At 40.0% G+C, this 15,884-nt stretch overlaps 1 protein-coding gene across 2 annotated transcripts; it reads left to right on the forward strand.

The window, feature by feature from the left end:
- The first annotated feature begins 939 nt into the window (after positions 1 to 939).
- Positions 940 to 13,323, forward strand: LOC133009498 (neuroplastin-like). 2 transcript variants are annotated; one of them, XM_061077013.1, is made up of 8 exons: positions 970 to 1,030; positions 6,444 to 6,791; positions 8,587 to 8,755; positions 8,843 to 8,937; positions 9,868 to 10,001; positions 10,384 to 10,657; positions 12,214 to 12,235; positions 13,263 to 13,323. In XM_061077013.1, the coding sequence occupies exons 1-8, from the start codon at positions 970 to 972 to the stop codon at positions 13,321 to 13,323; spliced, it is 1,164 nt and encodes a 387-aa protein (XP_060932996.1). The 2 variants fall into 2 exon arrangements, with proteins under 2 accessions (XP_060932997.1, XP_060932996.1); XM_061077014.1 differs by lacking the exon at positions 6,444 to 6,791 and having other exon boundaries at positions 940 to 1,030.
- Positions 13,324 to 15,884: the final 2,561 nt, after the last annotated feature.

Raw genomic sequence — 15,884 nt, forward strand, 5'->3', positions numbered from 1 at the left:
GAAAATAGTAAATGAAGACTGGGTGTGCCTGTGAGCAACTTGAAACCACACAGCATATATAAATTTATGTTAAGAAGACATGAAGTGTCAAACACAGTCTTATTACATCTTAATGTAAACCAATGAAACAGTCTTTGTTGAATTCAGTTTTATCACATGTGTCCACTACAGTAGATTACAATTATGATTTGATCTGCTATTTTTCAAAACATTGAATCTTACAATCAGGTAACATTCTCTAAATCGTATTTACCTCTATATTTTAAAAACAAAAAATGCTACACAGCAAGAAAGGAGTCTCATAATACATTTTAGACACCTGCCATGCTGTTCTTATTTAGAGAATCCTGTGGCAACACCTGAGAAATACTGGCTTCTGATTGGTCGGCAGAAACAATCCCCAGCTCTATTAAATTGCAAGTAACCATAGAAACAGTAGACTATTAACATTAGCGCAACTAGTTTAACTAGAGCTTAATGTTAATGTTTAATGTTAAATGATGCTACAGGCTGTTTTCATGACTGTTATAATCACTGGAAAATGATTTTGATGAAAGAAAAATGAATCAATGAAGGCCTTATTGTTTTGATATATTAGATTTCTGCTCCTCTTTATGATGGGACGTCGCCCGCCTGTCCCCGCTGTCCTCTGAGATCTCGCGGGATCTGGAATTAGACGGAGGGGGTTAAAAGGAAGGTGGCTCCCGCGGCGGCAGCAGCGCAGGTATCCGGCTGCAGTACCCCGGGCTCCCGCTAGTCCGCCCAGCGACACCTCCCTCTCTCTCCTGCCTGCGTGACACGGTCGGTGTGTGGGAGCCTCGGACGGATCCACGCCGCATCACTCACCCACCGCATCCCCTGCTCAGGTCACCCCCCCACCCCCGGCCCCTTTCCTTTAATCTCGCCTCTACCGGCATTTGCGTCTCCTCGTCCCCGAAGATGACACCTGGAAAAGCCCGAGCCGCAGTCATGTCCCTCTCGGTGCTGATGCTCGGGGTGCTGATGCTGCAGCCCGTCTCCTCTCAGAACGGTAAGAGAACCAGCTCTCTCCTCTCAGACATGATGCTAGTGACCCACCAACATGGCGTTGGAAAAAAAAAGGGAGAACAGAATAATGCGGCTTTCAGGGAAGGGTGTCGAGGTGAACCATTACGGGATTCGTAATGTGTCCGCAGCCGCCAAGTAGCATTAGATAATCCCTGAAACCAGTCCAAGGTAAAGCGCGGTGTTTCCTTTTCCTTCCCTGCAGTTTAAAACGAAGGGTCAATAAATCATCGATGGGCCACAATGTGTATTCGATTGGATGAGGTGCTTCTCAGCAGAGGCCTGTGCGATGTCCCTTAAAATGTCCTTTGACGTGTGGAGCTGAATACAGAGTGGGAACATGAGCCCTTCACTCAGCAAGGACAAGTTACTGCTCATTACACTGGGCCAGGAGAGGACACACATGGAGGAATGGTGTCTCTGTCATACACACACACACACACACACACACACACACACACATACACACACACACACACACACACACACACACACACACACACACACACACACACACACACACACACACAGGTTAGCAGCTATCCTTAAGTAGGACACTTCTGATTGCCATTTCTTCTTGGACCCAAAAATATGAAACCCTAACCAGGCAAATGATGTTTACCCTCACAAGGACCAGGTTATGGTCTCTATGGGTGTTACTGGTCCTGATAAGGTTAAAGGTTTCTGCTGGAAAAGGTCCTAAAGAAGTGACATAAACTACACACACACACACACACACACATACTAGGCTTTCCTCATCAGGTTACTGCATTGACTTCCATTTAGTGGGGACAACACAAGCAAAACTCATCACTTACCTTAAATGGATGTTAACCCAAAAATAAAAATTTGTCTCAAATTGGGTACCACTGTCCACTGTTATCAAGGCTAAAAACATGCCTATGGACACTTGGATGGCATTTTTTTAATGTTTTAATTAGTGGTCACCATTTACTTTAATTGTTTTGGATTTGGCTATAATGCATTTAACCCCCAACACTCCAAAAGCTTATTGTGGACTCAAACATTCCAACCCAACCCTCCATCAGTAGTGGTGAGTAGATATTGAGTGCATTTTCATTTCTGGGTGAACTATCCCTTTAACTCTGATCAATTCATACCTAACCCTAGCCTTAACCTAACCACTTCTTATTCACAATTCACCTCAACCAGGACCAGTTCATGCCTAATCCTAGACTTAATCAAATACACATTCATTACCATACAGTATATTCATATATAACCAAACCTTAACCTCAGAAATTAGGAATGCATTGAACTCAATATTGTGGACAGCCTGATTAAAACATTTCCCCTAACCTTAACCATGACTAATTCATTCCTAACCCCAACCTAATAACAATTCACCAACCTTAACTACCAGGGCCCTCATAAATTATGTTTTGCCTCATAAGGACCAGGGTTTTGTCCCCATGAGGTCCACTCGTCCTGATTAGATCACTGTTAATTCTGGAAAAGGTCCCAAAGGCAACAGAAGTGTTTACGAACACACACACACACACACACACACACACACACACACACACACACACACACACACACACACACACACACACACACACACACACACACACACACACACACACACACACACAACACACACACACACACTCGATCAACATGCTGAACGCTTGCTGTCTGCTGAGATACATTAGGATGTACATTATTAGTAATTCAGCGTTTAGTCTCCAGCAGTGTATCCTTATAACTCCTCCTACGGGATGAGATAATTCTCTGCATCACTCCAGGTTTCTGTAACAGGAAAAAAAAAATCATAGCGGATGTAATTAGACGTAGGACCTTCAAAGTGCTGCTCTGTAAATAGCATCAGTCCATTTTGCTGCATGCCTCTATTTTTAGAGCAGAGATGCTGCACTGGGAACCATGGCTTTCATGTCCTCCTGCAACAGTGAATCTGTTAACTGTTCGTTGAGATGCACCGCACTGCAGGATGGCATTGATTTCTCGGCGCACTCCTTCTTGTGCAAATGAATCCCCGCTCATAAATCTCATCCCCAGCGAACAGATCGGGGCAGTGTGGCTCCATCTTAGCCGAGTATTTGTAAGTGTGCGCTGTAGGTGAAGCTTCTGTCTCATTGCAGGCACTGTGTGAGAAGGAGTGAATCTCAGCTCGGTCTGACCACGTGTAGGAACGCATTACGTATCTCCTCCTATGCTGCACACCCACTCTTCACATTTCTTCATCAATCAGTGCTACGGCAGATAAATCTCAGAACGCTGGTTTCATGTAATGGCTTGAATAGCTAGAGAGTGTGATCTTGCCTTCTTGTTTGTAAGAGTCCAAAGAGCGTCTTAGTAGAGTAAATATTGAATATTATTAGTACATATTATAGGCTAGCATTGCTTTTGGGTGTATCACGTTTACATGATTTGTACTCCAGTTAACAACCATTAGAGGCCAGTGGCAGCAGAATAAACAATGCAGATGTGTTTGTATTTAACATAAATGTTTTAATATTTTAAATCAAGTTCAATATGTTTGACTATTTGTATTTTCTTATTAGTTATATAATTGATGATTGATTGATTAGTTGAGTAAATAGAAGACAAAGTGTATTGCAAACTGTACAACAACATATTGCTCATCCAGTGAAATAAATAACACATCTTATGCTTGAAGTCAAAAGGACCAGGACGACGCCGGGACCAGTTATTTTGCAGTCGGGCTTGAATATCAATTTTATTGATTGGAAATAACACTTTGCAGTTTAGCTTAAAAAATGAACAAATCTAATATATTTAATTGATTATCAATGCAACTACTTGTTTCAGCCCTGATTTACTGTTCCTTCACATAAAACAAATTATATTCCTTCTATTGTGAAAGTAATGACTTTCCTTACTCAGCTCAGTTTGTAAGAGCATAAACCTTTTTGATTAAATTCAAGGGGCCATTTTTAAAGCACACAATGACTAGTCTGCATCAAAGTATATCAATCTTACTATTTTAAATTAAATCATATTCATAATCCTTTAAACAGTGACTTGGAATGTCAGTTTGCTCCGGGCAGTTGTCAAATCTGACAGATGGCCACTCGGCCATCTGTCAGATTGTACAGTTTGACGACTCATCCAGAGATCGGCACAGATTTAAACCCTGACTCTTCATGTTATTCTATTAAAAAGTGTTACAATAATTTTAATATCATCACAGGACAATGAGGCCATTTGAAAGGGGTTCAGTTTAGTCATTTAACAGCATTAACATAATACACTTTGGCACACACACACATATATATATATTTATATACAAACAAAAGTCAGAGTAATTTAATCCAAATTAGAACAAGCCTAAAAAACAGAAACAATTAAAAAAATAAGATTGGTTTTCCAAGAATAAGGTGAGATGTGTTTACAGGCAATACACAATACATTAAATTTTTTTTAATAGAAAAACGTAATGAGAGCAAGTTTGTATGGCTGCTTTTAACTTGGTTGGCAATTTAAGGAGCCCCCTTGGGCTAAAAGAAATACATTTATGAAATAGATTAGTTGCATTCCTAGTTATTTTCAAAGATTAAGGATATTTAAAGATTGTGAAATGAATCAGAATGTTCTGAAGTCATAATCTAAAAATTGTTTCAATGCAATTCAGCCCATATAGCTCTAAGTAGACCAGCAAGAAGGACTTGATTAATTTGACGGTCTATTTAAAGAACGCGTTAAATGATGTCACCTTGTGCTGTAGGACACTGAGCATTTCTACTGTTTCTGATGTATTACATCTCAAACTATTAACTAATCAATTTGATAAAATAAGCTGAAGATTATTCGGGTCACACACGCTAGACACATGCAACCACGCTCCAAAAGCAAACAAACATCCATGTGACATGAGTGACATCATTCAGACGTGTACGGGACCGTGGCGTGTTCGGCACAGTGTGCCTGGCTCAGCACATCTCGACTTCCAGAGGTGTCAGGATTAGTCTCTCAGCATTTCTATGTTCGGAGCTGAGGTGTTGCTTTTACTGTTCAGCCCCACTCGTGTTGTGAACTGGTCCTTATATATACACAGGAATCTATACAGGGCTCGATGACTCGTCGTGGGCTGTACAGCGGGGTTATGATGTCCGTTGATTGTCTGTCTTGTGGTGATCTGCCCGGTCCGGTTGTCTGTCTCTTCTGCTTCCGACTTGGTTGCCGTAGATTGCTTCTATGGAAACGGATGGGGTCTATTACCAATGCGCCCACACGCTCCCCAGAGACTTAGAGCTGCAGCTTCTATAAATCTCCTCAATCTCATGTGCCTGCTGCACGGTGCCTATAGACCAGGCTCATGACTACAGCCCCTCGTCGTCCTCCTCCTCCTCCTCTATGAGCAGCCATGATCAATTGTTACTCTTCTATTGCGTTGGCCTCTGGGATTTGGACATTCCAATCCAGTGAAATGAACGGTACAGTTTGGTGTCTGGATTGAATAATTATATAAATGAGCTTCTCTGAGCACTAATGATCATCACACAGACGGTATGTAGTATTATATTATTAGAATTATTATTAATAATAAAATAACGTCAAGGTCACTTGGAGGACTTTTGGATGTGAGCTCCGTGTGAGCCGGGCACAAATTTAAAAGATTGTATTAATTGAACATTAACCAAGTGAGAGCAGCCGTGCAGGGGCGTCCCAGCAGAATCAAATTAAGCTTCCCATGAATAGCAGTAATAATGGCTGCTGCACATCTGAGGTCGTCTCTCTCTCTCTCTCTCTCCTGCTCTCTGCACTACCCTAGATATTGACGTGACCACTGCACACAGTCTGAGGATGATGTTTGATTTATAAGAAACAATTGATCCATTAGTCCAACGACAGAAAATGAATCAGCAACTATGCTAAATTCCTTAATATCTTCAGTCAAAATGGCCAAATATGATCTTGTTTTACATCCTCACATATGCTTTTTTGTCATATCTGAGAATAAACCATATATCTTTAAGCATAATGAAAATGCAGACTAATAAATTTTGAGAATTATTGTTTTATATATGGACATTTTTTCACTTCTTCTTAGCATTTTTTTGACCAAACAATTGCATGATGCAATTGTTTGCAGAAATTGCAGAAAATTACAAACAAGTGATGATGAAAACATTCATTAGTTGCAGCCCATATGTTATATTTTCTTCATCTTCAAAGCCTTTAATTCACCTTTGTTTTCTGTTTTCTCTTTTAAATTTGAATGTTATTTTTCATTGTCTTTTTTTGATTATTTCACATGATCTGTTTTTTTTCCTTTCCTTTCTGGTTCCTTTTTAATTTACCCTGTCGTTTTCTCACCTTTCCATCCCACACCTGTTTCCCTTTTTTGGGTTTATCTCTGGACATGTCGTCCCACAAACCTCCACCTCCACCAGCCGGCTTTGTGAAATCCCCTCTTTCCGAGACTAAACTCACAGGCGACGTCTTTGAGCTGTACTGTGACGTGGTGGGAAACCCCACCCCAGAGATCCAGTGGTGGTACTCTGAGATCAACCGAGCCGATTCTTTCAGGCAACTGTGGGACGGCGCCCGTAAGCGTCGGGTGTCCATCAGCACGGCCTACGGCACCAACGCCGTGAGCGTGCTGGCCGTCTCTCGTCTCACGCTGGACGACGCCGGGACCTACGAGTGCAGAGCCAGCAATGACCCACGACGTAACGACCTGCATCAGAATCCAGCCACCACCTGGATCCGTGCTCAGGCCACTATAACGGTGCTGCAGAGTGAGTGGTCAGTGTAGAGGACCCCCCCCCCCCCCCCCACCACCACCACTATCACCCCTCCCCCCAGCAGTCATATTTAACAGTTCCTGTGTGATTTAGTCTCCCTCGATCCTCTCCAGAGGTCCGCTAGCTTCCTCCGTAGGCGCCATCCTCCCCTACAGACCTGGAAAAACGAAGAAAAACACAACCAACTCATCCTCGTGTTTTCCTTTACAAGCAGAGCTGAGTAGTATTTTGTGTTGTGCTAATTCCTTAGTTCAGTACGTCCCTCAGTCTGTAGAGTCTGGTTTCCCTTCATCTCCCTTCTACTTCACGTAGCCTTAGATTTCATGTGGTCAAAGTAGTTGATGGAGCTGATGGTTTAATTTATTCACCAGTTGTGAAGTCTAATTTAACTGTACTGTGATGTTCGTATGTGCTGGCTAAATTGATTTACATGTTTACATTGTCTGCATGTTTAAGCAAGATGTGGATAAAAAGGTTTAAGCAGGATATAAACTACTACTACACGTATAATTGTAGAGTGTTGGTTTCTACTCCAGAGCGACTTCATATCTCTGGATTATGAGAAAGATCTTGACCTACAGTCGTCTTTACTGGCTGCTAACATGAACATGTCTTTTATAAATGCTGAGTTAGTTGTGTTAGGATTACCTGCACAATTAAGTTCTTTTGACCTCAGTAGGTTTGTGCTTCATGAAAAGGATTTGGGGGACAATCTAATCACTGGTCTTCCTGATATTCAGATAAGTTAATTATGCAATCAATTTACAGCCCAGCTCTGTAACTTAAGAGCGGCAGGTGGCTGAAATCTATACGATGGCCAAGATGTTGCACACAAGCTCATTAACAAAAGCACAAATGCAGGAGCCACAACACAAATGCAAAAGTGACAACACTACCGAAAAACCACACAACGGAGACACAATCACAATGGACCCAAGCGACAATGGATGTAGGAAATAAAACGAGTAGAGTTCATTTCTACGTTCAAGACAGCAATCGTAACAGTCAGCAAACATTCAGTCGCCACTTCAAATGTTATGCTTGTCTGATGTTGGTGTCGTACCTTTTCGGCCGCTTCAAGTACATGCACCAAAACTCCTCAATCTTCAACTGGCTCGACATGTTTTTCACAAATAACGGCTAACTTGACTGCAGAAAGTTACTCTGCTCATTTCGTTGTCAGCATCCATCGTTGCTCACATCCATTGTGATTGTATTTTTTTTGGATCTTTCACTTTTGCATTTATTTTTCCGCTTGTGTAAGGCTACCACACAAACGTTTGCAGACCACAACACAGTGACACCTGCAGAATTCATCTAGAACTGAGCTATTTAACCTCCTGATTGTATTATCAAGCTTTTGTGAAAAGCCTGTTCTTAAGCTTCTGCTCATTAGTCCCAGACGTAACAGAAAATTAAGCATGGTGATTGGATAATTCTGAGTGAAATGCACCATGGGAGTTGTACCTGATTGTACACAGGCTAGTAGGTTTAAGTTTCATCAAAGAAGCAGGTATTTACTATAACAGATTTACATCTATTGTACTGATATTTCAGTTTCGCCTGAGAATGAATGGATTCCTATTTCAGGAACGCCAGATGCACCGATGAATTCCACCAACTGAGATACTCTGTGTCTTTTGTATTATCTATAACTCTGTATCTTATATAAAGTGTGGTTGTCTTGTCTGAATCATTTGTGCTTTGTTTACATCTTCCAACACACCCTCACCCACGAGTCCTAGCAAGCATCCCCTCTGTGGTAGCTGATCTGTGTCTCTTTTTACAGAGCCATCAATCACCGCCTCCGACCACATCACACTTCCAGTGGAAGGCGACGCTTTCACGCTGCAGTGCAACCTGACCAGCGCCTACAATGACCCCCAGGAGAGCTTCTGGATGAAGGATGGCGAGGAGATCCCGGAAACACGCAGTCTGAATAAGAACACCGAGTACAGGTGGGAGTCACGGCAAATTATTTTGCGTGTGTGTCTGTGTTTAGCTGTCGGTTGTGGGTTCATGTGAGGTGTGTTTCTGCTCTGCAGGCTGAGGAAACCAAGGGGAGACGACGCTGGAGTGTACACGTGTGTCTACACCTTTGAGGCGGCTCCGTCAGGCAACGCCTCCATTGAAGTTAAATGTAGGTGTTGATTTGTGAGCTACAGGCGTCTTTGTTAGTTTCAAGGCCACATTAGAGATGTCACCAATAAAAATGGCCTGCGTGGCCTTGAGCCACCAGCAGCCCTGTCATGTGAGGACCTGTGATTTTCAAGCGGCTCTGCTGGCGGCTCAGGGGCAGCCGGCGCCCTTGACACCTCCATCCAACCAGTGCCCGGCTCAGTGGCAGCAGATGGTGTCTTGTTTGTCTGATGGCAAAGGATTATGTCTCAACCCACAGAACGTGGTCCGCCTTCTCTACTGTCCTTGTTTATATTTATTTTATGGTAAATATTCTGTTGGCCCAGGCAAATAAACTAATTATATCCGTGCAGGTTAAAATTAAGAGAATCATAACGATACAAAGAATAATACAGACAGACATCATTTGATGATGTGAATGACATTTTTGATGTCCATATTTCACTTCTCTTCTCACGGACTAGTCAGTTTCCTACTGGACCTTCTCTTTGTCATAAAATACTTGAAAAATAGAATTGTTTTTATCTTTTAGATTATAGTAAATTTGTTGCATCATTTCCTCCCTGCAGGAAATGTTTCTTTTAGCTGTCTCACTCTGCATCTTACCGGAATAGTACATGACATAAATACAACTTAATAATTATCGCCATTATTATTTGAAGGGATAACAGTAAAGCAGCTGTTTAGTGCCTGACATTTTTCATTTATTTATCCATTTTCATTACCATTGTACACTTTAAAAATGCTGTTTATTTTCAGTTCCAACTAGAAAATGAAAACATAAAAAAGGACACATTTTTTCATGCAGCTCACCCACATGATGGCACCTGCATTTTTCCAAATAACTGCCCTCACATTAGACCTATAATAGCTTATTTTTGTGAACCTTTTCTATTATTAAAACTATTACTTGCTATTTTCTCTGTTTTAGCTGCTCCTGATATTACAGGCCACAAGCGCAGTGAGAATAAGAATGAGGGCCAGCTTGCTGTGCTCTACTGCAAGTCTCAGGGCTACCCTCACCCTGTCTGGACCTGGAAGAAGTTTGAGAACGGCGTTTTAAGGGTACTACACACACTATACACTATATCATTAGATTTGTATATATAATGTTGTGAACCTCAGGTGCTCTAGTGTGTTCAAATCTGACTAAATAACAGTGTCACATGTTATGCCTGTTATAAGGATTCCATTAAAACCACACTAAATTACTTTAAATATTCTGTCAGATGGAAAGTTAAAACATAAATAAAATCGATGAGACATATTGGAACTGTAAAAATACAGTTTAAGGATTTGGCAGTAATAGAGGAGCAACAGTTCAATAAACCAGCTTATAAACTACTTTGTTATTTCCAAATGTTCTTGTTAAACAGATTGAAATGTTGATTTAATACATGATATAAACTAATAAAGTAAAAGCATCTTTGTTCATGTGCCTCTGTAGGAAATCGACAACTCATCCGGACGCTTCTTCATCAACAGCAGAGACAATTACACGGAGCTCAACATTATCAACCTGGACATTACTCTAGATCCAGGCGAGTACCACTGCAACGCCACCAACAATATCAGCAGCAGCGGCGAGAAGTCTGTGCTGAGGGTCCGCAGCCACTTGGCCCCCTTATGGCCTCTCCTGGGAGTTTTGGCAGAGATCATCATCCTGGTCGTCATCATCGTTGTTTATGAGAAGCGCAAGAAGCCCGAGGATATGCAAGACGGTGAGTCACCAGCAAGTGGTGTTTTGAATTGTTTTATTATTTCTCTGTTTTTAACATTCCTGAACAGGAACAGACTTTATTGTACAATTTTGACTTTTTTTACGTAATTAATTCCTTTCACCAGAGACACCAACAGAGTCACCCGACCCTGTGCCGTGCCCGCATTCAGTAATTCAGTCTGGCATGGTTGACCCAATAGGCAGACACTGTTGCAAGAGGTCGCACCTTGTCAGGACAATTTCATCCATTTAATATTCATGAGAAATATGATACTGCCGTGTTGCGGAGGTGGACAGTTTCAATTATTAACAGCTTTCCAAGGACCTTGTTGTGTCCCCAAGCTGCTGCGAGCTGAACCACCACACGTCATTTAGCTACACGACCAGCGTTCGTCACCCTGGGATTATTTTCTCCCTTTAATACTGCTGAGTATTTCACTTTCAAGAGACCAACTATATCATAAATCATGCATAATGGTATTTGGGTGACCTTTTCCCCCTCAAGCAGACTTTTGATGTTGTCACACGCTGATTAGACCCAACATGCAGTGAATGACAGACAGCTCCCTGTGACAGTCACTGTATCACTATTATGGATCATTACAGGGTCGGGAGATGGACTTGAAGGGTTTTACTCATTTTGATAAACTTTACAACCTCACAAAACAGATGTAGACTGTGAATCGTGATTCGTGAGTCAAATGAAGATAATTCATGTTTTACTTTGAATTAGGGTTAGTGTTGATTCCCTTTTACAGATTGTTTTAATGTATACCATCCTCCCTTTTCCACCAAATTGCATAACCTAAATCATGCTTGTGGTAAGTGTGAGACTCTGCATGTGTCATGAATTTCAATGAGCATTCAGCCTCTTCTCTTTCCTGCTCACAGCACAGGATGCACTTCTGTTAAGCTTCCTCCATCTTCAGCTTTACAGTTTTTCTTTATTTGTTGCAAATGCCCATATTTCTAACAACAAACTCAAACTTGCTACAGTGATGAAATGGCATGCAAGAAGTGGCTGTAAAGAATTTAATCTATTTCGTGGTCGTCAGTCGTTTCTACTCACCGCTTCACACGGCTTTGAACTATTACATACAGTAAAGCTTCTCAATGATCTTTCTGAGTGAACAGATGTTCCTTGTTATTGCTGCTTGTCTTTGCATGACAACAGTATTTATTTTTTCCATTTAAAAATTACCTGTATGTAATTGATCACTTGCACATGCGTTTCATTGTGTTGTTGTGCTGGATTTCGACTGCACTCTGTGTGTTTGTTAATGACCTCATCGGGTCCGTTTTTGCCGCGGCATGACAGCGCGTTGTTTTACTGTTTTCTTATTTCATCTGTAGGCTGCATTTTCATTCCATGAAATCGGCTGCAAATGCAGTAGAGCTAAAGGAGAACTCCTCATAAGGCTCAGGGCTGAATGCAATATGTGTTGCATCGCTTTATTTAAACTAAACTCTTTGTCCTTGCATCAACTTGTACTACCTTCTTGCGATTATTTCATTTTGTTGGTCTTCATTTCTCCATATTTTTCCTTGTTGCATCAGATGATGACCCAGCTGGACCAGTGTAAGTATTAAACTTTTGCCTTTTCTCTGTGTAGTTCCCTCAGTGCATTCATGTGTGTTTTGTTGTAGCTCACCATCACGCATCTACTGTCAACTGTGTGTAGAGCTCATGATGTATGTCCCCCCAGATTCTGAGCCCCAAAAAACTTGGAGCAATATGTGTTGAATTTGTTGCTGCTTTTTAAGTAAAACACAAATACATATTTTGATGTCAGACATGGATACTTTAAATTGTACTGATTAGGAAATCCATGATGCTCTAAGTAGTATATAAATGTTTATTTAATAGTTCATAAACAGTTTATAACTTTAATCTAGTCATACGAAGTAACTTCTGTATTGGTCAACAAGTATATCTCCTCCTGTGGTCAGTTTAATTTCAATTTCTTTTAGTATAAACAGATATTTAATAATAATAAATATAATAAAACTGTTTTAATAATGCTAATATAAAGGAAACATAAACTTTTTGTCAGATGTTGTAAATGATTAAAACAATAAAATGTCCTCATAACTATTAATACTACAAGAAAAATTTATAACAAATGTCTGTAATGCTCCACCACTGTAAAATTGTTGAAATTTGTTGTTTTAATCTACCCTTTAATGTTTATCACAACTGCAACTAAATATTGTTTTCATCACTGATCACAGTTATTCAAATTGATAAATAAGATAACATCATCGGGTTATTTTATTTAAAATGTTGCCAGAAAAATACATTTCACAACACAGGCTGTGTGAAAAATCAGTGGAATGCCTCTTTAAACCAGACAAGTCTATAAAATGTTAAACAATGTTAAAACAATATGCTAAATTACGCTTAAAAAATTAAATTATCTAATTAATAATGAGGGAAAACAGAGGAGAAACACATTTTTGGTTCTTACTATAAATATTGACGGCAATTATTAAACAGAACTAGAGTCAACCCATGTTTTGTGAATCATTCTCTCGACTAGAGTTACAGTTTAAGCATATTTCTGTGTGATGTGTGAACTGATTGTGTCATTTGCTTCCTGCCAAAGGAAAACCAATTCCACCAACAACCACAAAGACAAGAACGTCCGCCAGAGGAATACGAACTGAGCAGCCCGTCCGCTGAGTAAGTATTAAATTATTAAGAGGAAGCCTGACGATCAGTGTGTTTGATGAGCCTGTGGCCACAAATCCCAAGATGAGCCACTAGTCAGTGAGACTGTCTCTGAAGTATCTTGTAAACCAAAATAAGGCCTAATGAGTGGATTTATTTTTGTTTTATTTACAGGTTTCATTACACATGTATTGACCATATGAAGGTAAACAAGAGAAGAGTCCATTCCAGTTATAGGATGTTTCTGCCATTGCGAGTGTGGTTGTGAAGGAGTTAAGTGGGGCATGCCTTATGATTGTGTGAGATCAGGAGGTGCTGGAAGCATTATGGAATTGTTCACATTATAACCATTGTTGCTGCATGCGGTTGTTGACATTTATGATTTTTTTTCTCCCTCTTATTCACTAATTTAACATTTTTACTACTTCTAAAGTAATGCATGCAAGATGTTGACCTTCTGTTTGATACAGAAATGGCTTTCTTTTGTTTTGTTTTCTCTGAGAGTGGCTTCATGTAGATAACCCGTACTGTGTTCTAGAGGAATTAACTAAACTCAGCAATGTAAAAGATAAATTACCACCATAATCTGGTATGACAGTCGTGTACAGTTTTATCATTCCACTGCATACCATTTTCTAAGTTCTATCATTTTACCAGACAGTATGTATTACATTATAAGGGCTTCGCAATGTCCCTCTAAACTCGGTTAAGGTTTACTTATGCTGTATGTATGTACTGTATGTTTCCAATCACTATAACTGTGTATCAGATCATTAATATAAAGACTATTCATATAATATGATGCACTTAAATGTTGAGAATAATGAAAAACTGTATACACTTTAGGGAATATGTACTAATCATTCTAACATATTGTTTTATAAGTATGTGTATTGTACAGCATGGCTATTATACTATGCAATTATTATCCATATCAATATATTGAAAGTCATTGCAGCTTTTGATTTTTCTGTGACAAAGCTTTAAACTAGTAGGATCACCGTAGAGCGTTGATGGCATACTACACAGCTGCATGAAATATCCACAGCTGACGTGGGAGGTGGCGAGAGGGAGGCCCACGTCAGGACCGGCACTCGAAGCAATTCCTAAATCCTGAGTCATTTTTAAGAATAAATATCTGGAAAAAGAAAATGTGTATGTTGGGTTTGTTTATTTTGTCAAAGAGAAGAGATGTTCAACAGCTCCAATAATGAGGGCACAGGCTTTTCTACGGGAATGCAGAAAAACATGAAAGCATGTGGTGAACAGCACCATCTAGTGGGATCAGGAGTGACTCACAGCGGACCTGCTGAACATGGTGAAGTGAGTTTGATTTTCATTGTTAAAAGTATAAATTGACTTTGGTCCAACATATGGTCTCTTATTTTTAAAAAAGACAACTCAGTCCTTATTAAATGGAGAAAATTCTGGTAACTTTTTTAATGATCACTTTCAAAAACTAATAATATTGAGATCAGTGAAGAACCAAAGGATAATTTACTTAAATCATCAATTTACGTTAATTTGAGAATGTGCTGGTTTATTTATTTATGCTCTTTAGAAATATTGAATGGCTGCTTTGTGTTTTTTTCTCAAAAATTAATTTATGCAAACTATAATGAGGGTGTGTGACAGAGTTACCTCCTGCACTTGATTTATATGAGTAATACTGAAGAGCAATATCTGATTATTAACCTGAATGAAGATGAGGCTCAACACAATAAATCATTACAAAACAGAAAAGGAAATGCACCATGAAATCTGCTCCTTTACAAAATATATATTCAAAGTGGGTATAGCATTTTAGTTCATTAAACTCTGAGTAAAATTTCTAAATTGATATGAAATTTGTTTCTGGGCACAGGATTTGATTGGCACCTTGTTATTTTACACCTTCAGCACAAATTGTTGAAGTGCAGAAGAAAGACAAAGTGTGGGGTAAACATAGGAAAACCTTTCTAGCTTAAGGTCCAGTGTGTACGATTTGGTTGATCTATTGGGAGAAATTAAATACACCAATCATGTGTTCATAATCACCAGAGACTAAGAATCATGTTTACGTTACTTTAGAATTTCCCCCCTTTTATCTGCATCAGGAGAAGCTGCTCTTCCCGCCATGTTGCACCATGTTTCTATGGAAAAAACAAACACTGGCTCTTTAGATTACCTTGATTTTTTTTCTGAAGGCCTCCTTAGTTTCTCCTTTGCCTGGAAGGGAGGGATGAGGTGAGGGATGAGGGGTTTTCAGTTGGTTGCAATATGTAACTTCACAGCTATAGAAACCACCAACTGTTACACACTGAACAGATAACATTGGTTAACAGCAGCCATTTTCTCTTCATTAAATTCAGCCAATTGTTACATCAAAGTTAAAGTGGACATGAATAACATCCTACAAGGTCGTTCTGCTTGCAGACCTAATGGAGAGTGATGACTACTGGTGCTATTTCAGGATAAGGAGACTCCAAACATCTAGTGCCGACGCCTGGACAGTTAGATTTGGGCAGAATCGTTACTGATGGGAAAAGCTGCAGTATAAATAACAATAAGCAATAAA

The sequence above is a fragment of the Limanda limanda genome, chromosome 8, assembly GCF_963576545.1.
Source record: "Limanda limanda chromosome 8, fLimLim1.1, whole genome shotgun sequence".
In the NCBI taxonomy this organism is placed as follows: domain Eukaryota; kingdom Metazoa; phylum Chordata; class Actinopteri; order Pleuronectiformes; family Pleuronectidae; genus Limanda; species Limanda limanda.